Source organism: Tauraco erythrolophus, chromosome 6, assembly GCF_009769465.1.
Source record: "Tauraco erythrolophus isolate bTauEry1 chromosome 6, bTauEry1.pri, whole genome shotgun sequence".
NCBI lineage: Eukaryota > Metazoa > Chordata > Aves > Musophagiformes > Musophagidae > Tauraco > Tauraco erythrolophus.
Window position 1 is genome coordinate 47,853,786 of NC_141470.1, and position 22,782 is coordinate 47,876,567.

Sequence of the window (22,782 nt, forward strand, 5' to 3'; positions counted from 1 at the left end):
ATAGGATAAGTCTGAAGCTTTCCTGTACTTTTCCCTGTGCTGCCATCTCTATGTGCAGCACCTCCTGACCGAAAAACAGCTTCTGAATAGTTCTTAACCTTCTTTGCTCACAGACCATCTGGTGAGAAGAAGCCTGCTGATTCCAAAGCCATGCCAGACCTCAATGGGTACCAGATCCGGGTGTGAAGAGAGCTGTGCCTTGTGTGCCTGGCTCCTCGGACTTCTTGCTGTACACAACTGGGACCTGGATCCACCTGCAGTGATTCCAACAAAGGGGACAGGGGATCAAGCACGCAACAGTGCTGATCTTCCCAGGTACTTTCTAGTGGACCAGTCCCAGAGCCGGATCCCACAGGTCCCAGAGGATTCACCTGCCTGTTTCTGGGAGAGGTGTCCATCTTAATTCACTGAAACAAGTATTTTTTAAAAAAAATAAAAAGATCTGTACATCGGTGGGAGTTTGCTGCAGGAAGAATATGAAGTGAGTGTGGTCAGCAGACTTGCTATCAATTTTTTTGTGTTGACAGCAAGTAGATGAAGTATCTTGCCGACAGTACTTCTTCCCTCTCTGCACTGAAGTCTTCAACCCATGCAAGGCCTGCAGGGCTGAGGGAGAAGTGATGCCGGAATGGGATGGCCCCCGCATCTTGTGCAAAAACTCCTGGTTTAGTCATTATGAACACTTTGTTTAGCATTGCTCTTGCAAGAGACCGGGCTGAATTTGCTCAGCCTGATTTATTGATCATACAAGGGCCTCTCATCTGGAGAAACCACATCTTGTGTGTTCAGTCCTGCCTATTTCAAAACATTTCATTGTCTCTGAGGGGGTAGATGGTGGGATGATGATCCTCTTTACCCACTGCGATGCTGGTGAGCTGTTGCTGTAAGTCCTTTTGTGGTTGAGTGGGTCAGGATATACCTATGCCATTGCCATATGAAAAGGGGCACAGAGACCTCTGTCATCCCAGCAGTGGAGGCAGGGGCTGGTGGGAAGCCTGAACTTTGAGTCACCTCTTCATTAGCCTTCTATTAACTTCTAGTGACTGCTACTGTGAAAACTGCAGTCACTGAGGTATGGGTTTTAAGAATAAATAGTTAAAGAAGGATTTAATGATGTGAACAGGTTTTACAAGCATTGTTCCTTTCCACAAGGGTCTTGCTCCTTCCTCACTGTAGTGTTAGTGCTAGAGTTAACAGACACCTGTTGGTGGGAAGCCCTGCTTGAGGAGATTGTAGCTGCCTTCCTGACAGCTCAGCCTGGAGCCTCTTGGAGGTAGTTCCCCACCCCAGTCCCAGAACCATCCTTGTGTTCTGGCTCTTCGGGTAGCTGCAGTATTTAACAGCATCACTTCTGCTAGCCTTCCTCAAAGGGGCTGGGCTGGGCCCTTCTGCCCACTCAGTCTTGACTTTTCCTACACTTATTTTCAGGGGAGTGTTGTACTACTGATGAAGCAGTGTAATGCTTGTCAGAACTCTGGGGTGTAGTCAGACATCTCTTTGATGCCTAGGGCCTGGAAACAGTGGGGTTGCCAGAAGTCAGAACAGCATGGCCTTGAAGTGATCTGGATGCGTGGATCTAGGGAATGGAAAAACTGAGCTTAGGAGTGGGAGTATCCTTGAGAGAAACTGAGTCTTCGTTTCATCGCAGCACTGACAAGGAGATAGACTTTCTGAAATATTACATATTTAATTTTGTTAGAACTAGGCTTATTCTTTCCTGTGAACTAGTTAGAAACATGTGGAGCTTAGCTCTACCAGGTTTTTTGTTGCAGTATTGCTGCGCCACACCTTCATATAAGCAGTGCTATTTCGGTGGCAGAGAATGGGTTCTTATCCCCAAACAAATCAGCTCTTCTGTCAAGTTAAAGCAGTGTTAATCCTTGAAGCACCACCCACAAGCGATTTAACTCAGGCCTTACAGGTTCTTAATTGTACATCCTTAACTGTGATGTAACTTGCAAGGTGCTATATCCATACCACTGCAGTCTATCCTTCCAAGCTGTCTTTGTAGTCAGTACTTTTCTGCTACACTGTACGACCAGGAGGACAATCCATAAGGAGGTGGCAGAACTTGCAGCTGATCCAAGATATGGTTAATACAGAAGAGGATTCCAGTTTCCACAGTGCAGTGCAACACCTGTACCCTCACTTGCACTCCAGCTACATGCAACTATTTGAAATTAGACAGCAGTAGCAAGCCAAGCACCCATTTGAAAATGTCCTCTGGTCGATTTTGTGTGGCTGTAAATTAACGTATTTAGTGTCTGGATGCTAACAATGATGTTAGCTGTAAAGGTACCATCATGACCTGTAAATAACATGGGTCACTTGGAAGGCAAAAACTGCCTTTGCATAATGTTTGCTATGCAGTGGACTGAAAGTTCAGGTGCCGCTGTGAATCATATGATAAATACAAGCAGCAGTCAGCAAGGGAGCCTGAATGTCAAGTTTTATTAAAGTGGATGGAATCCAGAAAAAAATTATAAAAGCCACTTAGACAAAACTAGGATGCATCCTCACCGTGGCATTGGTTGGTTAGTTAGTTAATTCAGAGTAACTGGAAAGCTCTTGAGAACAATTAGTAACTTCATACAGAGCACATTCAATAGCTGGACAGACTTGCGCCTTTTTAGATCGAAAGGAGGGGAAGTGTGTTGGGGGGAGGAAGACTTCAAAACAGATGGGGCAAGTGAGGGGTCAGCTGCAAGCTAAGGATGCTTTCTTGAGAGCAGGGCAAAAGGGATGCTCAGCTGTGTTAGATCACCAGGGCAGAATGCTTAAAACAAAATGCTTTGTTTGACCTGGTAATTAAGTGCTTTCCTGCAGGATGTAACTGAGGCCAATAGCTTAGAAAACCAAAGGAAGTGGATGTTTAAGGAATGAATGACAGGTAGAGTTCAAGGTCTCTTAATCCTCAGCTATAGCCAGACAAGAATATCCTCTTTCAAGATTTAGTTGCACAATTATGTATGTTAGGAGGCAGTTAATTATTCTTCTGTGTCTAACGTTGACAACTTCTCAAGATGGACAGAGGAGCAGACATGAGCCCTTTACTAAGGTTACTATTTCAAGCCTTCTGCTGTTTCTCTGTGAGGTAGAATTCCCGCCCCTTACTGTTTCTGTATCTCCAGTTTAGCAGATGGTGCAAGAAACTGGAAAATGACCAAACAATTCTCCCCTCCTTGCTCTCCCCATCTTTTAACAAGATGAATCACTTCAACACAAAGCTTAGCTTCCTTGCTAACAAACAAGACAGCATCCCCCTGTGACAGACAGGATTAGTGCAATCCAGTTTTATGCTGTAAGAAACTTAAGGGTACAATGAAAGACGAACTTTTGCATTTCCATTTTTTTCCTCCTCCATCCACCTGCTCTGGCTTCTGGTCTGTCTGCCTTTAACCATAAGGGAAAAAAGGCTGGAGATGAGTCTTTTTCACTTCTGCAGTCTTTAAAGCTACAGAGAAAGAATGAAGATAAGGAACTAGACTGTAACTCATACTCCTTAGTGCCTGCAGAACAAAAAACATGGATCTTGAGGAGTCCTATAATTATTTAATGTTAAATATTAATATGATCACTTATGTAGCTCTGGGGTGTAAATTTCACTGTTCAGTAGGTCTCACCTGATGTCTGTTCTGCAGTACAACTCCTTCTGAACTCTGTGGAAGGGAACTGTGTCCATACATTAGGAATGGATCGACACTGCCTATGTTGTAGGTGAAGCCTAGGTGAGCTTTGGAAGACTTGAACAAATGCTGATCTACTAGTAGCAAAACTATTTTAAATGTAATACAATCCTTGAAATAAGGGTTCCTCTTTACACTTTCATGTAGACAAGTCCCTTGATACCTGGCCAACTGCAGTTTTTTTAATGGATGAATGGATTAGTGAGCAAAAATTTCTGCCAGTGTCACCGATATAAACTAAAGAGTGGGGTTGGGTGTCCCTCTGTCCGTGACACACTAGCCTTTTGTTTTGAACTCTGATATGATAAGCTAAATGAGTCTTTAGGAACTTAAGGTATGTTAGCAAGTGTTTTAGCTGGGAGTGGAGTGCTTTTTTTCAGTTGACTATTTTACCTGTGTGCCACTGTGTGGGTCAGTACATAGTATACTCGGATCTACCAGAATAAATGACTCCAGAACTGTGGTTGAAACATAGTTTCTGTTCACACAGTAGCTGTATTGCTGTTGTCATATCTGCTTAACATGAAGAATTTATTATGTTTTTTAAAGTATTTCAAGTGAAAGCCTTAATCAGGTGCCTGTCCCTTAAGGTAGGCTCACATGTGGTGTTGTATAGACTGAAACACAACTGTCCTTAAAATTGTAGAGTTTAAGAAACCGTAACAAACTAATCACTTCAGGTGGTTGCTTTAGCCATTTGCTCCTTCTAAGTGAAGTATTTCAAGTGGTCCTGATCATCAGGCACTGGATATAAGCAGGAGGTGCCCTGTGTCCCATGCGTACTGTGTGTGCAAGTCTGGCTCAAATAACACCACACAGTCCAGTGGTCTTGCACTGTTGTCCATCAACACTAAGACCTGCTTTATCGATTTATAACTTAACCTAAGAAAGCAAGTGCTATTCTGGCTTGGTGTTTGCTCTGCCACAGCAAGGTAGAGATGGGCCCTCTACAGCCAAGCTGAACTCCTTAGGGAATTTAATATTTTTGTCTGTTTTCTGAGCAGGTGTTTACTTGTATCACAACCACTCTCCTTCAGTGGTGCCCTGGCCCTGTCTGCTCAAAAGCAACTCATTTTAGGCCCAGAAGGCTACTGAATCCCCCGTAATCTCTGCAGAGCAGAGTTTCCCTCCAGGTCAGGGTTGAGATGGTGCTAGTGGGACCAGAGTGGTCCCCTTCCATGCACATCAGTATTCTACTCTAGCACTGATAGGGTGCTCCAAAACCATTTACATCTTTATCACTGGTACAGCTCAGAACTAAGAAATGGAAGGTTTCTTTCTTTAAGAACAATATCATGTGTGTCTTTTTGTAATTAATCAGTGTGGTTCTGTGTTCTTACGTAGCCAACACAGAACTTGTATTTAGATTTAGTTCTTACTGCACTTCCATAGCCCTCATGTTGATACTTCTTCCTGCTTCCTTTGACACTTAAGACAATAAAATTCCCTCTGTACTGCTCTCAGCTTGTGCAGAGAAAACAAGATGTCTGTACTGTCTTTATTTCCAATTTAAATTTTCCTGTTGTCAGTCAGCTGAGAAGTCCAAGGCACAGCCTTGAGTGATGGTACCAGACAGATTATGTACAGATGCCCTGTACTTGCAACACTATGGACATGGAACAGGTGAGTATGCCTGCACACAGAGTCAGCTGCCAGAGACTAAGAAGTACATATGTGGCTGTGTAGCAAAGGCTAAAACTCATCTTTTCTTCTTGAACTGTCATCAGTCAGGCTGGATGAAAAAAGACAGTGGATGCAGCAACAGAAATTTCAGTTTTGAAACAATACTGTAAGGGTTAACACAAGCCTCTCGCACAGCTCTACTCTTCAACATACTATGGTCTCCTTTCCTGGCCTGAAAAGCAATTCTGTTTAAGATCTGTACTTTAGTGGCCTTTCAGACTAATGACCTCACCAAGACTTCTCAAGACAAATGCTGGGTTAATAAAGGACAGTCAGCTGCAAGATTCAGTGCATTCCCCCAGCAAGGGGGATCCAACTTTATTCAGGCTATCATCTTTCAGGCATAACAAACCCCTTCTCCCTAGGGAAATGAGTAATAGCTGGGACCAGGGCCAGGATGTAGGCAAGCCTACAGTGTGTAGAGGAAAGGAATAAACATCCCCTAACCTGTTACTCCAAAGAGAATGGCACATGCCATAGTCCCTCAGCTAAGTTAATTATATGAACAGCTTTTGCCCTGAGCGGAATTAACTGCACAGCACCTAGTAGCTGGTAGGAAGACATAAAAGAAGAAAGTAGCAACTTCATAAGCCTGCAGGGCCTGTGCTCAAGCCCAGGAGTTGACAATAGACTTCAGCAGCAGTCGAAGGCTTCTTCCTCCCCTATTAAATACTTAAAGATTAATAATATTAGCAAAAAAAAAAACTAAATGCTGTGACTTCTATAAACTTCTACTTCAGATACTTGCTTGAAAATACCCTCTGCCTCATGTCTTACAGATTTTACTAAAAATCAGGTAGCTCCTAAACCCCCTATAGTTGTATAGGTCAGGGTGATTGCTAGACAATGGAGTAAGAACAGCAAAACAGTGACTTAGCCACAGGTGAGACTAAAAATAAGACTTTCTGCTCCCTCTTAGATTAGGCTGTCCCCCTGCTACTGCTAGTTCCTGCAGTTCTAGGCTTTTACGTCAGTTAGAGATTACGCTACTTGGACCTTAGCGAAAAACCTTTATTGGGGAAAGGATACACAACTCAGCAAAGCAGTAATTAAAAAGAAATTAAGAAAAAGAAACCCAGTCAGCTACTACACTGAGGAGCCCAAGACTGCAAAATTTAAGGCTCTCACATGCCTAAAAGCACATAGAAATCCATTTATGAGAGAGTGAGAATGAGCCTTAAGAGCACCATTTATGCAGAGACTGCAGGATTATGGAAGGCAAAGGCATATGAGATGCTGAGGACGGCAGGCCATTACAGTCTTAACTGACTTGGCTTTCCTCAATTATATTTTTATTTCGGCAAAAAGTAACTGCCATCCTATCTCCAGCCACACTCTGAGGTAGGAAGGGAGGAGAGGAATAACTTTAGAATAACTACTGCACTCATCTAGCCCCAGTTCAGAAGCAGCTCCTGAAAGTGGCCAATAACTGAATAAACTTAAGACTGCTGTAGAAGGCTTTCCAGAAAGAGAAGACTAAACACTAAATAACATTGCTAAAGCTTGAAGACAAGTCTTTTTTTGTGTACAAAAAGAAAGATTGGAACAAATGCATCTTTTGTTGTAGCACACGCCAGCATCTAGTCTGGTCCTTCTCCCATCTGCCAGCTCAGCACCTTAAAAGCTGCTGTAGTTGTCTAACCAAAGTCAGGAAAAGTTTTCCAGTTCTACTATACAGCATTCCTATTCCCTTAAAACACAAGAATGTGCAGTCTAGATCTGAAATAAATAAATTTAAAAATAAATACAAGAAAAAAGGCTTCAAGACTAGAATGACATTTTCAGTGGAAGCTGGAAGATAACTTGCCTTGACAGGACAAGCCAGACTTGTACAGCTGACCAAAGGAAGGAGCTTGAGGCATGCCAGCCATTTAATCAGTCATCTTGGTTATCATAGCAGGTGAGTTCTCTACAGAAACTCAGTATCATACTTTGAAACACGATGCAGTACCTTCCATGGCAGTGGTCATGCAGCTTGTGCACTTCGGTGCAGCGGTGCTATGGGACAGGCAGCTACAGACTGGTAAGGGGCAGGTCATAGCCAGCAATTAAATTAACTTGCACAACAGGAAGCCTACTCAAAGGCAGTGGTAACCCACAAAGGCTTACATGCTCCTCCTTCAGATGAGGCACAAAAGGCTTCATCTGCCTTTGGATGAACCATAGATATGCCTGCAAATTCTGAACTGTACATCCAATAAACGTTAATTAGTGAGGTAGTGGCAATGGGAGGAGAGAATGCACTGTAGCAACATCCTACTTTGCAGACTGTTTGCCAACACCACTCCCAAAGATCATTAGAAGCAGGACACATACCTTGATCCACTCTTAAAAGAGATCTGAGATGCTGAACTGTTCTTAGAGCCTCTAAGAGACTCTTCAGAGAAGAGGAACTAAGGTTAAGCGTATTTCAGAGTCCTCCTGTGCTTCGCAAAGCAGGTGGCATACAAGGCACTAATGACAAATCTTGAGCTTTTTTTTTTCTATATATAACAAGAGTTTCTCCCATCTAAGTGTTGTTTTCAGAGCTCCCACTTTCCCACTTAACTCCTCAGGGGTGAGGGAACTCACTATCTTATGGCTTGACACTATTTAAACATTTGAGTTTATAAGACGACTTAGCCCTAAAGAATTCCACCCATAGCTTTTAACTGAATACAGCTGGAAAAAAAAAAAATATCAGTCACTCAGAAAGATAACTGCATAGGGCAGTCGTGGGAAAACAGCTGCTGGAGAGATACCTCGTAAGGAAAAGGCATGGAGAAAGACAACCTCAAGTAGCAGCCAAGTTTCGTTTATTAAGAAAAGGAAAGAAACTAGAGCAAGTACATTGTTTACCACTCCTCCCATCCCATGTAATTGCAAAAACTGATTATAAAAGGCATCCTCCTGAAGTGATGAACTTAAACTCTGAGAAAGTGAAGGAAGTCCAACTTCTATCTAAACAGCGTAACCCAATACAGCCTAGCAGCTGTGGTGCAATTCAAGCTGTTGTCTGGCAAAAAAAGATACTTGGTCAAATATGTGTTTGCCTCTACAGCTGTGTGCTCCTGCAGCTTAGGAGACTGATAACAGGGTAGGCATACACGCTGCCAGTGGTCTCTGGCATCCCCTTCTCTAAGTACCAGTCTACCTGAGCTCTACATCACTACTAAGATGATGCAGATGATCCTACTTCTATGGTACCTTCCCTTCCTGAGTATAGCAGATATTCCTGTTGTTCCACTTTCATAATCATTTACAGATCCCTCTGTAATTCATCAGAAAGCTGTGCTAATGACAACTAGCCATGCATTTAGGTCAGGAAACAGTGTTAAGAGCTACATCTGGAATCTCAGTTCTGTGTCCCACCACAAGCTGCTCATTGCCACAGCCTCTTAATTGTATCACTGCATGCTATTCTCAAAGCATCACAAAACACATTATCTTCTCCCTACAACTATATACTCGTAGCTACTTCAGAGGTAGGGACTCTTTCCACCCACCCCACCTCCAAACTTTTCCTACAGTCCCTCACAGCTTGAGGCATTCACAGGCCTCCAGTTCCATTTGACGTTAACACCAAATTGCTCTAGAACACACTTGTTTTTCTCTCCTGAAACAGGCCAACTCTGTAAGGGTCTATACCAGAGCTTCAGGGACAGTGGTCAAAACAACCAGAGAGATCAACTCTTCAATTGCTTCTGCTTTTGTGTGTCTGTATGTGGTCACTAGCAATGGTCTTGCATTTCTGCAATAGTTTCACCTATGAACACTCAAGGAAGCATGTATGAGCCAGGGCTTCAGGAGCTGCAAGTCCCTCTGGGAGCTTTCTAACCTTCAGAAAGAAGAATTAGAGGACTTGCAGGCATTATCCTGGGGTTTCTCAGCACATGACTCCATATCCAGTGTTCAAAAACTTAACCATTCCAAGTTCATACCATACTATTTAATGTATCAAAATAAAAAGCATTAACTGGACCTGTGGAACACTAGATTTTCCAACAAAATATAGCTGGAACTGTAAAACCTCCCTGAGAGATGCCTTCATGCAAGTTACCCAAAAGAAAAGTCAAGTCTTTGGTTTAAATAAAATGGAAGAAGCACTTGTGATGTTGAAGCACAGCTCTTACGTCTCAGTTACATCACAGGATTGGCAGAATGCTTCTGCCAGTGCAGGGGCAAAGAGTTCATCTGATGGTATACTGTGCACACCTTACAGGTCTCAAAAGGTGGGGCAGGAGGGCTGCCTTCAGACAAACACCCCCCCCCCTCAATTACCTAGCCAGCAATTAAAACTGAAGCAGACAGCCAAAGTTGTAAATGCCAACACTATGTGTCACAGTGGTTTTTGTTTTGCTTTTGGTTGGAAGACATTGAAGGTTTTAAAACAGCCAAGTTTCCCATTACAATGTTACCAGCTGGTGGGAGTTACCTGCAACCAGGCTGCTTTCTGGCAACCTCTTTTCAAGCCTGGCAGAAAATAAAGCTCTCAGTTCACCGATTTCCCTTTCCTGCCCTCTCTTTACAAATACAACCAATTTCAAACTCACAATAAGAGTACTTGCAGAAATTACTGCAGCTGTCAGATAAACAGAGCCATAGGAGTACACAGCTCTGCATCTCTCCCCATGTACAAACACCAGTGCCACGCCAGAGCTACGACCTGTGAAACTAAAGGCAAACAAAGCTGCAAACTTATTCATCCCCAGATTGCTGTTCACTTTGCATACAGACTCCTACATGTTATCCCAACTGGGGTAGCAAAAGCCATCCACACATCACCAGGCAAACACCACACCGTCTGGCAGGGCAAAAGGGAAGATGCAGTCCTTACACGATCATATGGGCACAGAACACGATGCCCACCTACACCCCTTGTTTCTGTACAGTTTACAGAAGTGAGCTGTAAAAGATCAGCAGTACTTGCTTTCTTTGGGAAGAGGGGAAGGGTTCCTGAATGCAAACCATTTTGCAAGACAAGCCTGATGCCAAACAAACCACCTATGGGATTTGCCGATGTGCTGGGAGACAACAGCTAGGCCCACTTCTTCCTTCTCTTCAACCCTCATTACCATCATCTTTTGTAGCTACTTTGTCTTCTCTTCTTTCATATCCCAGCCAGAAAAGCTTTGTTGAGCAAGTCCTCAGAGGGTTCAGCTGCCAGGAGCACAAAGTGCTGCAGTTACTTTGTGTTTTTTTCTTGGATTAGAAAAATTTTATTTTTCAATAAAGAAAGTAACATTTAAAACGTGAAAGTCCCCCGATATAATCCAGGAAGAGAGAACAATATGTCAAGTCTCCTCGTACCTTCCCACAAAAACCTGAGGTGGGACCAGATTTCCCTGCCTCATTTGTGAACGGAAGATTGACAATGTTTCTGTCTATATTGCTCTCATGTCTCATGGAAAAACTGAGCACCAAATGTCATGCTGAATTGGGGAATCTGCCCTAGGAACAGGTACAGTTCTGTTGTTTTTGTACTGGCCAAGCCACTGCTGACAAAGGTACACTGATAAGACACCAAAGGTACACTGGGATCCAAGTGACTGACAATCTGGCTCCAAGTTACACAGCCTTCCCCTCCCTCCTAACGTCTGTCAAGAGACAGGAGTCAGTCCTACAGTTTCTACCTACCTAAACACGGCTGGCTCCAGAAGAAGGCAGTAGCATGAACTTCAGTCTGGTGCCAGAGGATGCTACAGGTTGGCTATCTGACCCCTGGCAGGCTGAATGGAATAGGAAGGGCACAGAGAAAGAGTAGGGCAAGTGACAAGTATCAGCTCTTCCACCTGATGGTTCTGCTGCCTCTCACATGCCTTCCGTTTTCATCTCTCTTTTGAGACCTCCCAGAGCTATAGCCTCCTGGGCTTGTCATGCCTTATAGGACAATTTTTTCCACCTGATATTCACTGGGAGGATATAAATATTTTTCCTACAAGTGCCAAGCTAGGTACCATTCTGAGACCGCTGGAAAGGAAGGGAGTCTTCCCCAAGGCCTCTAGGCTTTTGCTGCAGTTCTAGAGCTCCTGTGGGTGCTCTGGAGAACCCCTGGCTCCATTCCTGGCAATCCCATTCCCTGGTCCATTAGTCACAGCAGGCAGCTTCTTGTAGAAACTGTTCAACTACACAAACCCTTCTGCCAGCAAGGCAGCCTTTACACATTATTAAGTAAAAATCATTTCTAAGCAGTTAGCAAAGCCACCACTCTCAAAGGCAACGTAACAACTAGTCCTGGAAGGACCATACTTCATAAACTATCACCAAAAAATTAAAAGAACCATTGTTTTGGTGTGAAAGAATATCAGTGTACTCATTCCCTGCTGCTTGGTAGCAATTAACTAACCAGATGAAGGTAGCGTTGCTCCTTTCTTTCCCAGCTCCTTGAAGACCTCACACTGGGACAAATAAACATGGGAGTTAGGTTGGTTCCCACAGCACTAAAACACCTGCTAAACAAAGCAGTGGAACAAGGATCCCTTTAAGAGATGGTAATGCCTGAATACAACTGGAAGTCCACTGGGAACACAGCTCAGGTCTGCAGAGACCCACAAAATACCAATGCAAAACGCGCTCCAACTCTCCTATCCCTGCTTTTCGTAAGGGTGTGAGGGGAGAAAGGGACTTTTAGGGCATGACAAGGAAAAGTTTTCTTGCAAGCAAGTTGTGCAATCCAGAGCCTCAACTGCTGTATTCAGAACAGCTTTCTAGGGAAACGGAACCAACACTAACCCTCTCTGAGGCTGGAGATCTCCAAGCCAAAGCTAGCCAGCAGGCAGAGATGATCAGACGAACAAAATGGATTTGGTAAGCCATTTGCCAGCGACAGGACATCTTCAGAGAGAAGGGAAAGGCGGCCAAGCAGCTTCAGGGCTCCATCCTGGTACAGCCTTCGACCTAACAAAGAAAATGGAAAGAAACATCAGGCCGGAGACTGGTGCTGTAGATTAACTCTAGACACTCCCAGATGGATGCTTGTCAATGCTTTCCTATCCTTTCCCTGACGAATGAAGACAGCCTGCACAAACACTGCATGCACCTTTAAGCCTAGATAGGAAAGCACTGAGCATCCTATAAAACCACTGTTCAATGGTTTCATGTCCTTGCAGGCATAGGAATCAAGTATATACTAAATTCACGAGCAGTTGCTTACATGGGAAGTTCCTTTCGTGGTACTAAGTCCTAGCAATAGCTTCAGATTCTCCCCTGAGGAGGAATTCATCTCTTCATTCCTAACCTCCTCCTCAAAGTTGATTCTGACATGATCCAAACCAACTTAGAGACAGTTCCTGGATGCATCTACATGCAGTCTTTCATTAACATAGCTCCAGTTTCAGGTAGCAGTGAGGTAGTGCCATTGTAACCACAGTCACCATCTTCTCAGGCCAGCGTGTGGTCTGAGTCACACCAGAAGTCCAAGCCTTGACCTTAGGACCCAGCACTGCCTGTTTGTCAGGAGCACACGTAAGATACTTATACAAAAGAAGAGAATCCATTGTGTTCTATCTTCTTCAAAAGTCTACATGAACCTAAGCTAAGCAGCTTCAGTTTATCCACAGCAAAGATAAACAGTGTCTTCTCATGATACCTGAGCAAACATTGCTCCCACTTTGTGCATCATTTCAGTCAAAGTCACATCCTGTAGATTCACCCCGGCTTAATAAAATGCACTGCCCAACACCGAGCTGTACTCTGGCATACCTCACAGCCCTCTCCTTATGTCACAAGGACAAGCCTCACACTGCCACACTCACCCCCCCTGTTCCCATTTTTCACAGGCTCTGCCGAGTAGAAGATATAATCGACGGTAGCTCCAAGCCCCATGGGCATTGTTGTGACCTCGGGGCGTCCCCTCTGTGGCAGGAAGTGGCTGTAGACAGAGGTCAGGTTGAGGCCATGCTGGATAACACCTGAAGACCTGCACATGAACAGCCAGTTTACAAAGGAAGGAAAGAGGATGATGCAGTGTTCAGTACTGTAGTCACAGCTGAAGTTGGATGTTCCCTTGCTGATGCAACTGTCCAAACTATTTCTATTTTGTGAACACCTAAAAAACGGTGTTTCAGAATTATTCACTCCACTTAAACCAAAGACAAAGCGTCCTATGAACTTCCTTTGTCTCCAATACCCAGTCCTGTCTACGCCCTTCATTCCTGACCACACCAACACAATGCTGACAGAACAGCGCCCAGCTACTGGGGCAATCTCAGGTAGATCTGGCTCTTCCAGGTAGCCCTCCTTACTCTCTTCTGCCCCTACATTTATTTCAGTCTTTACTTCAGCCAGATTTTCAGTGCTCAGGAAAACAAGACCAGGCTTGAAAAGCGGGGTCATTGAAGGTGCTCCAAATTACCTTGGGATGAATGGCTGGGGATCAGGGTCTTTCACTATGGCAGCAGGCTTGGGCCAGTGTGCAGGGCGGTCTGCAAAGGAGCAAAGAGATTCCAGCCAGACCTACATAGATCCTGGCACAGGCTGCTCATCCCAAGTCTGAGAAGCTTCTCCTGAGACCAAATGAACCTTTTGCCCAAGAACAGCAGATAGCTTCCGGTCACAGGCACCTTAAAGAAAAATATTCAAAGAAAACTCCAGCTCTAAGACTAACAGGAACATCCTAAGAGCAGACCACTGCAAACTGAGAAGGCATAAGCTATACTGCTAAGGACTTGTCCTTAAAGCATTTAGTATTATCAAAGCTCAAGGTACTTCAACATTTGCTCTCAAAAGAAAGTTCGTTTGCCTTAGCCTACAGCTTACTCAACAGATGACTAGAAAGGCAGAACAGAAATGGAGAGGGCAGAATCAGTCATGCCACAAGGCCCAGAGGTGAGGCAGTTTCTACTGGGTACCAGCATCCACAGACATCTATGTTGTGGCCATTGTGACAACAGTCTTCAGGTTTGTTCTCCCCGCCAAGCATCTTGAAGCAGAAAAAGCAAAATACATAGAGATTTTTTTTTTTTTTTTACTTTCTATGAGACGGCCTCCAAACGAGGCTGAACCTCGGGGCATCTCAAGGAACAGTCAGTGGATATGAGGGTGGTAAGATAGTACTTCTCTGAGCTCTCATGGAATCCATTAGTAATCACATAGCCACAGAAGGCACCCTTCTGCCTTCCCCTTTTCTCATCAGGCATTACCTCCACCTCACGTTTTCATCAAAATCGAGCTAGAAGAGTCGCAAGCTGAAAAACCTCCCATTAGTACCTGGTTTAGCATCTGTCACACCTTCCAAGAGGACCAGCTGCGGTGGTCGTTCACAGGCAACATCGCAAAAACGGAACTGCAGCAGGAAGTCCCGGCTGTACTTACGTCTGTCTGCAGAGAAAAATACAAGTTAAAAGAAGAAAATAACTGCAGCAAAGTCACATCTATAGGGAATATCCACATACTCTTTAGACCTCTTTAGTTTGAGAGAGGTTTTTATGCCCAAGCACTCTGATACCATGAGAATGGGAATCACTTAATAACCTAAACGTAGAACAGAACAAATGCATAAACGTAGAAGAACAGAGCAGTTATTGCTACCCCTTTAGCTAATGCAACAGTCATGGTCAGCACCCTGATGAAACAAATTAAGAATGTCCTCCCTGAGACACCACAAGTTCAAAGGACTTTTAGGCAGATCAGTTAGTGTGCAGCTCAAGGAAATGTCTGCTGCAAAAGAAAAAACAATTCTAGAGATCAGGTTAAATACAAGTTCTATACTCAAGACTCCAACAAAAGCTATTTAGTGTGGGCTCCTTTTTTTTTTAGTCCTCTCTAAGGACAGTAGAGAACAGTCATGATTGTAACTGGGGTCTTAAGAATGATTTCCTAATAGTGATGCGGACATATTGCCCAAAACCACTCCCACAAACACCTGCAGCTGAAAGCTGTGGCAGCTGAACATGGTTTACTACTGCACAAAAGCGTTAAGTCTGGGAATATGAAAGCGGTATGTAGAGCAATGGTTACTGGTAGGGGAACATTCAGCTCCTGACTAGAGAAAGAAAATGGCAGAAATTGGGCTACAGCAACAGACTCCAGAAAAATTAAATCTAATTCATACACCAAGGAAATTAATAGAAGAAGAAAATCTTTGCCTCAAGCAACACATGCCCAACCTACTCAGAGACAGCAAGGCTCACGACTGTCCATCCTCAGCAAACTCACATTCTCAGTGCACACTGCAGCTTACCCAGCTTCTTTGGCTGGCACAGGGTGATATATTGGCAGTTGTCCGTTACACCCAGTGAGCTCGGCCACAGTGGGGCCAGCAGTTTCCGTGAATACAACTGTTGGGAAAAGTCTTCCTGACCAGACACCTGCAAGGAGGCCAGAAACAGGAGAAGAAATATCAGCAACGCAGAGCGTAACTTTTGCAAGCTATAGACAACGCACACATATGCACTTGCCAGAGCTAGACTGGAGAATGTCCTCATAGAATGGCATGAACTAAGCTATTCAGAATATGGTGCAGATATAATAAACCTTCAGCTGTGAGAGACATACAATTAGCTAAAAGTCACCTGACAAGATACTTTGCAGGCATCTGTTACTGAAAAGATGATTTAGCTTGAAAGCCAGTGATGTATTTGATCATGGATACCCAGTAACAGGTAACCACAAGAGACTCTCACATAGATGCTCATTTCAAACTGTTTTCAGATCAAACAGCCACACAAAATTTCAGTAAGTCTTGGTGGAGTTGTACTCCCCTACATCTCCAGTTACCCAGGCACAAAAATCCCACAGCAAAGGAGAACCAAGACCTGAAGTTAAGTGGTCTATTATCACTGGTCTGCCTCAAGAGAATCCAAAAGAGCAGTGGTGGAAACAACATGGACACATTTGTTCACTTCTTTCCCCAGCAGTGCTGGAGGCATCAGGAAAGACTGCTGAATAACTAAATTCAATGTTGGGACTATTTCCTCACAAAAGAAAGAACACAGCCATGCTTTTCCCTAGCAGCATACAATAAAGAGCTATCCAATCCCAGTTCTGGCTGGCACCTACCTTCCAGGCTGGCATCCCATGGTAGGAAAGTTCACCGTTCCGGATGAATTTGTAGAGTGGAGAATCCGGTACAGAGTTCAGATCTCCACACAAGATGACAGGATAGTAGCTGCCTTCATTAGTTTTTGCAACCTTGTCGATCTCTGCTAGGAGCAAGGCCATCTGGGCCAGTTTGATATCTCCCCGTCGGGGATTGAACAACATGTGAGTGTTGGCCACACACAAAGGACTGACTGCCTTCAGATCTAGGCCCTCTGGGAGCAGAGGCTGCAGCAGCAGCACCAAGCCCACGTTATCCCGATTGAGGATGTCCAGTCCAGGCCGGAAGTATTCTATGGGGCTGAGGCTGATCAACTGGAACCTGCTGTGCTTATAGCACACTGCACAGCCATCTGTCTTTGTCCCGGTTCTCCGTTTATAGCAGCAAGCAAAGCCTGAAAAGAAACCATCACCTATTAAAACGTTTATCCAGCCACTTACCTCAGGCTCCTCCCACCAGTTGGAGAATTCAGAAAGTCTGTGTAGCAGAAGAGGTTCCTACTACATTTGGGTGCAGCATTATACCCAATTCTGCTCCAATAATCACAGTTTATCATTAAGGGTATTTTCTCTCTCCTTGTCCTTCTAGAACCCTCTCAGTTTTGTGATTCGATCCGTCAACTCAGAGAACAATCAATTACAAAAGAAAGGGTAAAGGTCTAGGCAGACAGTTCGGAAGCAGGGTAGCAGCCACCTGACAAACAAGAAGAGCTCTCTCAAGACCCAGTGCTTGGAAGATGCTAAGCAGGAAACACTGCTTGGCGAGTCCCATGAGTTGGAGGTACAGACACACAGAAGCTCGACATACCCATCTCCTTGAACATTGGTTCCAGCTGCTCCCAGTAATGGTTCTCTTGCACCTCCTGGAGACACAGAACCTGGAAGGAAGGCAGAGACCTCACTCACGCCACCAGTATTTGCTAGTTATCTTGTTTTGAGGAAGGAGGAAAGCGGAAAGGTGCACTCACATACCAACCCCGCAACCAGAAAGGTCATCACTGCAACTCTGTCCTGTACTTTCTAGACAGAGAGCAGTAACTTTCTGGGTCACATTAGCTTATTCAGCTTTTCAGTGAGGAGGCAGAAGATTGTTTATCACACAAAGAGGACTCAAGGAATAGAGAAAGTCTTGAAGTACTCTTCTATGCAGGCTTCCCTTCCTGTGCTGCCTTATAAACCCGGTCCTTTCCTCTCCAAACACACATTATCTCTTCTTCCTCTACTTCTGCTGTTTAAAAAAGTTAAGCTCTGCTACCAAAGTATGACTGGTTTCTACAATAGCACAATCAAAGCAAGATAGACATGAAAAGAAAACATGAACAAGGCCTTGAAGACTCTCAGAGGAATCAGTGTTCAATTACCAAGCAGGTAGTATCTTCCCCTTTTCTTTTTTTTCCTCTAAACGCTGTTAGATCAAACAAGGAATTCAAATTCTGGTGACACTGATGCGGGAAGAGGCCAGTCATACTCACATCAGGATCCCAATGCTGGATCTCCTGCAAAAGGTTTGGACAGCGGTAGTTCCAGTTCAGGATGTCTGGATGACAGTGTAGATAGAGATCAAGGCCCTGCTCCACCAGGTCCTGGGCAAGGATGTTGTAAGACATGACTCGAAACTCGAAGAGAGAAGTCTTTTCCGAGACCTGCTCTAGCACACAGGACTCCACAGAAAGATCCTCCCAGTCTCTCCATAAAATCTCTATATGCAAGAGACAAAAAGCCAAGTTACAGCCACACTGGGTACCCTGCTGATACTTTTGTTCCCCTAGGACCCAGAAAATAGCCATTCTCATTCTCTAAGCTAGGGTGTCCTAGCCTCTGAGCAAACCCTCACCCACTCTGGTTTACAGGTGCTCTTTCTGGATGCCTTTGGATAGGTGTCAATGGGGATGGCATAACAGAAGACCAGAGTCAAGCATACTGAAACACTCAACTAGCTTTTGGGTGCTTTTTATATTATAAAGCCAGCAATTGGCAACAGTTCAGGGGAAATGAACAAATGGCCAGCCCTCCCTCAGCAAAAACTCACTTTATAGTTTTCACTAGCAGATCCTGTCTATTCTGCATGGACAGATACAATCAATGTCTTACTGACAGGAAGCCCAGACACAATAACCTGACCACATTCACTACACATGCAAATCCCAAACCAAACATTAGACTCAGAGCTGTTACTACTGACCATGGTAGGGTACCTCTGCCGGGAGAGGACAAAATTGTACTGCATCCTGTATGGGCCAGGCTGGGGGCTCTGTTAGCACTGTCTCTGCATCACGTGCTAAACTCCAGGCCAGCACAGCTGGGTCTTCATTCTGCACGTCTACATCAATAGTGGCGCAGCCAGCTATCTGGTGATCCGTCTGTGGCACCACAGCTGCCCAAGGGGCACTGCCTGCTACAGCCACTGCTTCCTCTGCTGGTAATTTTGCCAGTTCAGTCACCGCATGATCTTGTCGTTCTGAAGAAGCCAAGGTGTGCAGGTCTGTGAGCTGCTGACCAGCACACCAGGTGACTTCTGGAGCTGAATTCAGATCACTGAGGCTAGTCATCAATAGCTCTGAACCTTCTAACCAGTCACTAGTGAGCGTAACCGATACTTTCCCCACTGCTAGAGCACTCTCACTGGCTGGCAAACTCCCTGCTCCTTCCTCCAGCCACTGCTGGAGAAGGGCTTCTTGCTCTTCTGGGACCGATCTTCCTCTGGTCGAAGCAAAGACACCTTCTATCTGGGTGGACGTGCTCTTCGCCAGAAGCACATTCTTTCGACAGGTAAAGAAAGCATCTGCCATTTAAAAACAAACAAAACCAACATAAGACAGATGGAAATCTTTTCTCACTCACTCTTTTCTTTTTCCTATGCCTTTGCTGTAACTCTGTGCAATACAACCATACAGTATAGCAATCAAAATTACTTCTCTGAAGAAAAACAGTTACAGTCCAAATAACCTGCTCTGCCTCTTCCTGAAGACTAGGCCACAGTTCAGTTCTAGTTATGTTAGTCAAAGTCACTGAAACTGTACAGGATGGCAATGGCTTCACCAACTCTAGGGAACACAATTCTCATTTATGCAGTGCCGCAGCCAAACTGAAACACCTTGTGGAAACTGTCAGCGCTAACAACACATGTAAAGGCAGAGTCTGTAGAAGTTAGCTGATAGCATGCATGGGCTAAGAAGCCAAGCTCTTGTAGATGACCACTTGGAGCAAGTTTCTTTCCAGGGATTAAGAAAGCAGTGCTCAGTTAAGAGGATCAAACATATCACAGGAATGTACTGTAGAAGAAAAACTGCTGTTATTAAGAGATTAAAAATAAAGACATAGAGGGACCAACACACACAGTCAGAAGCCTTATTAGAAAGAATATATGCACAGAAGAAGCCCTGCTAAGAATTACAGATCACCTGATGACTGACATATGTGGTAAAAAATTAAAAATACCCTGCTGTTAATGTAACACTTGAAAATACTAATGTAGGTGGGGTAAAGCAGAAGAAGACAGGGGACTCTTTTCACTTGTACCTACATAAGAGATAACAGCATTTTCCTATGAATTCTGCACAAACACTAGTTCCTACTAGAAATTTCTGTTGTCTACAAATCACTTTTTCTCTGCTGTATCCCTGTGACAGTCAGTCAGCCATACAGGAGACAGCAACACCCATGTACGCTTTTACTGTATCTTTCACATCAAAGCTTTCTGTAGGTGTCTGAAATGGAGCTTTAAGAATCATACTGCTCTCTTTAGTTTTGTAATCAAGTTCATGAGCGTCAGAAACACCAGTGCACCAAGGTAATATTTTCACACACCACTAGCCAGGCACAGATATTCCAAGAGCCTGTTACTACAGGACAAGAGCAGAATTTGAGAGGAGTCAGCCAGCTGCTCACTATGACCACAGTGTGCCAGTGGCTGCTACAGGCCTGGGGACAGGTTCGGGCAGGAGGGTGGCTTTCCATCAGTGCAGTCACCAGGGACTGCGAAGTCGCAGGAAGACCTAGAAAACTAAGTGAAATACTGATGCGCGCCAAGCAAGAGACCACCCATGAGTCACCTTTGGGAGTCACGGACCTCAGAACAGCCCACCTCCCAGGAGCTCCCCAGACCTGGAGCGCAGGTCCAGGACAGAAGACTCGGGCCTCCACGTAGATTAAAACCTGCTACCGCTGCACAACAGTCGGCAACTGCTCCCTCCGAAAGCCCAGCCCGCCGCGTCGCCCCGCGGCGGGCAGCTCCGGCCCAGCCAGTGCCCGCGCCGCCGCGGGCAGCAGCTCCGGGCCCCCACCTGCCAGGGACGACCCTGGCTCCCAGCCGCCGAGGCCCCTCCGGCCGCATCCCCTCAGGCCGGGGCGCGGAGAGGCGAGGGGCACCCACCCCCGCCCCTCCGTGCCCACACGGCTTCCCCGGCCCCCGCCGCCGCCCGCCCGGGGCCGGGTTACCTCGGAGGGCCCGGAGGAGCCGCGCCGCCGGCAGCAGCACGTAGCAGAGCACGGTGCCGATCATACCGCCCGGCGCGGCCCGGCCTCCGCCGCCCGCAGCGACGCAACGCGACGCGACGCGCAGGCCCCGCCTCGGCAACGGCCTCACGGCGCGGCCTCGGCCTGAGCCCCGGCGCCGCGCAGGCACTCACCGCGCCGGGCGGGCTCCGCGCCGGGCCGCCGCGCCGCAGGGGCTGGAGGCCGCCCCGGGCCCGGCCCTCCTCCTGCGCTGCTCCGAGGCCCCCCGCCTCCGGCAGGCCGCGGCCGGCGGCTGGGACGGCCCCAGCTGGGCGGCCCCGGCCGGGGTGGGGCCGCGCCCGCCCGTGTCGGGCAGGAGCGCGGCTGGGGCACGGCCCCCAGGCAGTACGGGTGTGTTCAGGGGGTCTGGAGTTGTGTCCCTCAGCTGGCTGACGGCAGCTTTCTGGGCCCACCACCCTGAACTTTGTGTTTTCTAACGAAAGTTTTCACCGACCATTCTCCGGAAATGCAAACAGAAAGGAAAATTTCCAAGATTTTTTCCCCCTGGAAAGCCACTGAGCAAATAAATCCCCATTTGCTCTAGACAGTAATCATACAGGCTTTGCAAACACAGATCATGATAGTCAGGGTTTGGCAGAGGTCAACCTCTATGGGGACAAACGCCATTGGGGTGGGCGAGGGTGTGGTCTTCCTTGGCGTGCTGATCACAGGTCATCACAGCTCTGTAAAATCACCCCCTCTCACTTCGCCGTGAGTACTTTGCAAGTTGAGACCTGTCACGTGTTGAAACCAGACAGTTTCATTCGAAAAGAGAAGTCCTGGTTGAACTCCAGGTTTTTAATGTTTTGCTTCGTTCCAACTTTGAATGTGTACAACATCTAAAGGCAAACAGATCGAACTGAGCACCACTATGGCTTTTTACAGCAAACACACACTTCTAATGTGTGATCTTGGTAGCCTGCCTCCAAACTCTCTTTAAGAAGGACACTTGCAGTGAAGTCAAGACTCATGTCATCCCCCTGCTTTTTGTGCTGGCGGGTGCTGCCAAACTGCTCCCTTCATGGTGACCAGATGCTGTCTCACGGGTTACACTTAGACAAAACGCTTTTTTGAGGGACGAGGTCCCTCTTACCCTATCTGTGTATGGTGATTAGCACAACGGCCGTCCACAGCTAGGATGTGAGCTGATGTTACAATATATATGAATAATAATCCCATAATAAGCCCACCAGTCTCATTTTCAAATCCCCAGCTGTAAAACACCACAGACCATAGACGCGGTGACCTGTCTCAGATCCCTCAGATGTCTCTGGCAAAGCACAGAACTGGACTGTGGTCTCCCATCTGCTGCTTCAGTAAGCAAACCTCTGGAAACCATCATTGTTTTCTAATCTGAAAATTGACAGTGTTCTCCAGAGGAAGGATCTGCAGTGTTAAGGGCTGATGACTGAGCCATTTAAAACAAAACTGTTCTTTAAAAGGAAAGATCTAAGAAAGTATCTTCAGACCCAACCCACATCAGGATAATCAGACTGAAATCAGAGAAGAATGTTAGCCTTTGCCACAAACAAGCAAGTATCTGGACAGCCACAGTTGTTTGGCCTATGCTAGAAAAAATATTTACAAACTTTGGCAATAAAATCAAAGCTGACAACAATCGTCTCCTTCAGGGTCAAACCCTCCCCTAGTTTATGTGACATTTTGTTCTATATCAAAATATAACCCTACCACAGTCTCTAATGACCGGACTACTTGAGAGATCCATGTAGAACCTAGGGGAATAAAATTGCTAAAAATACCCTATCCTTGGGGAAATGGACTTTTTCTTCCTTTCTGTATAGCCCATATTACACTATGTAGGCTACATAAACTTCAAAATCTGTATGAGAGATTATGTTCACTGAGCATCGCCCACAATGGAAAGATTTCTAAGTGTAGGTAT

General features: G+C 45.6%; 2 protein-coding genes across 6 annotated transcripts in view; one reads left to right on the top strand and one right to left on the bottom strand.

The window, feature by feature from the left end:
• VASH1 (vasohibin 1) overlaps nucleotides 1–5,168 on the top strand; it is a 15,593-nt gene extending 10,425 nt beyond the window's left edge. The window contains exon 7 of the mRNA XM_009980902.2: nucleotides 114–5,168. Coding sequence (XP_009979204.2) covers nucleotides 114–186 — 73 coding nt within the window. The 3' untranslated portion in view covers nucleotides 187–5,168. The remainder of the gene's footprint in view (nucleotides 1–113) is intronic.
• On the bottom strand, nucleotides 699–21,043 carry ANGEL1 (angel homolog 1). 5 transcript variants are annotated; one of them, XM_086614133.1, is made up of 10 exons: nucleotides 21,014–21,043; nucleotides 18,568–19,167; nucleotides 17,858–18,084; nucleotides 17,194–17,263; nucleotides 16,347–16,780; nucleotides 15,529–15,655; nucleotides 14,556–14,666; nucleotides 13,702–13,771; nucleotides 13,103–13,266; nucleotides 699–12,245 (listed from the first exon to the last, which is right to left on the bottom strand). In XM_086614133.1, the coding sequence occupies exons 2-10, from the start codon at nucleotides 18,932–18,934 to the stop codon at nucleotides 12,076–12,078; spliced, it is 1,740 nt and encodes a 579-aa protein (XP_086470259.1). In that variant the 5' UTR covers nucleotides 18,935–19,167; nucleotides 21,014–21,043; the 3' UTR covers nucleotides 699–12,075. The 5 variants fall into 5 exon arrangements, with proteins under 5 accessions (XP_086470259.1, XP_086470254.1, XP_086470255.1 ...); XM_086614128.1 differs by lacking the exon at nucleotides 21,014–21,043 and adding an exon at nucleotides 20,823–20,886; XM_086614129.1 differs by lacking the exon at nucleotides 21,014–21,043 and adding an exon at nucleotides 20,823–20,886 and having other exon boundaries at nucleotides 16,347–16,798.
• Nucleotides 21,044–22,782: the final 1,739 nt, after the last annotated feature.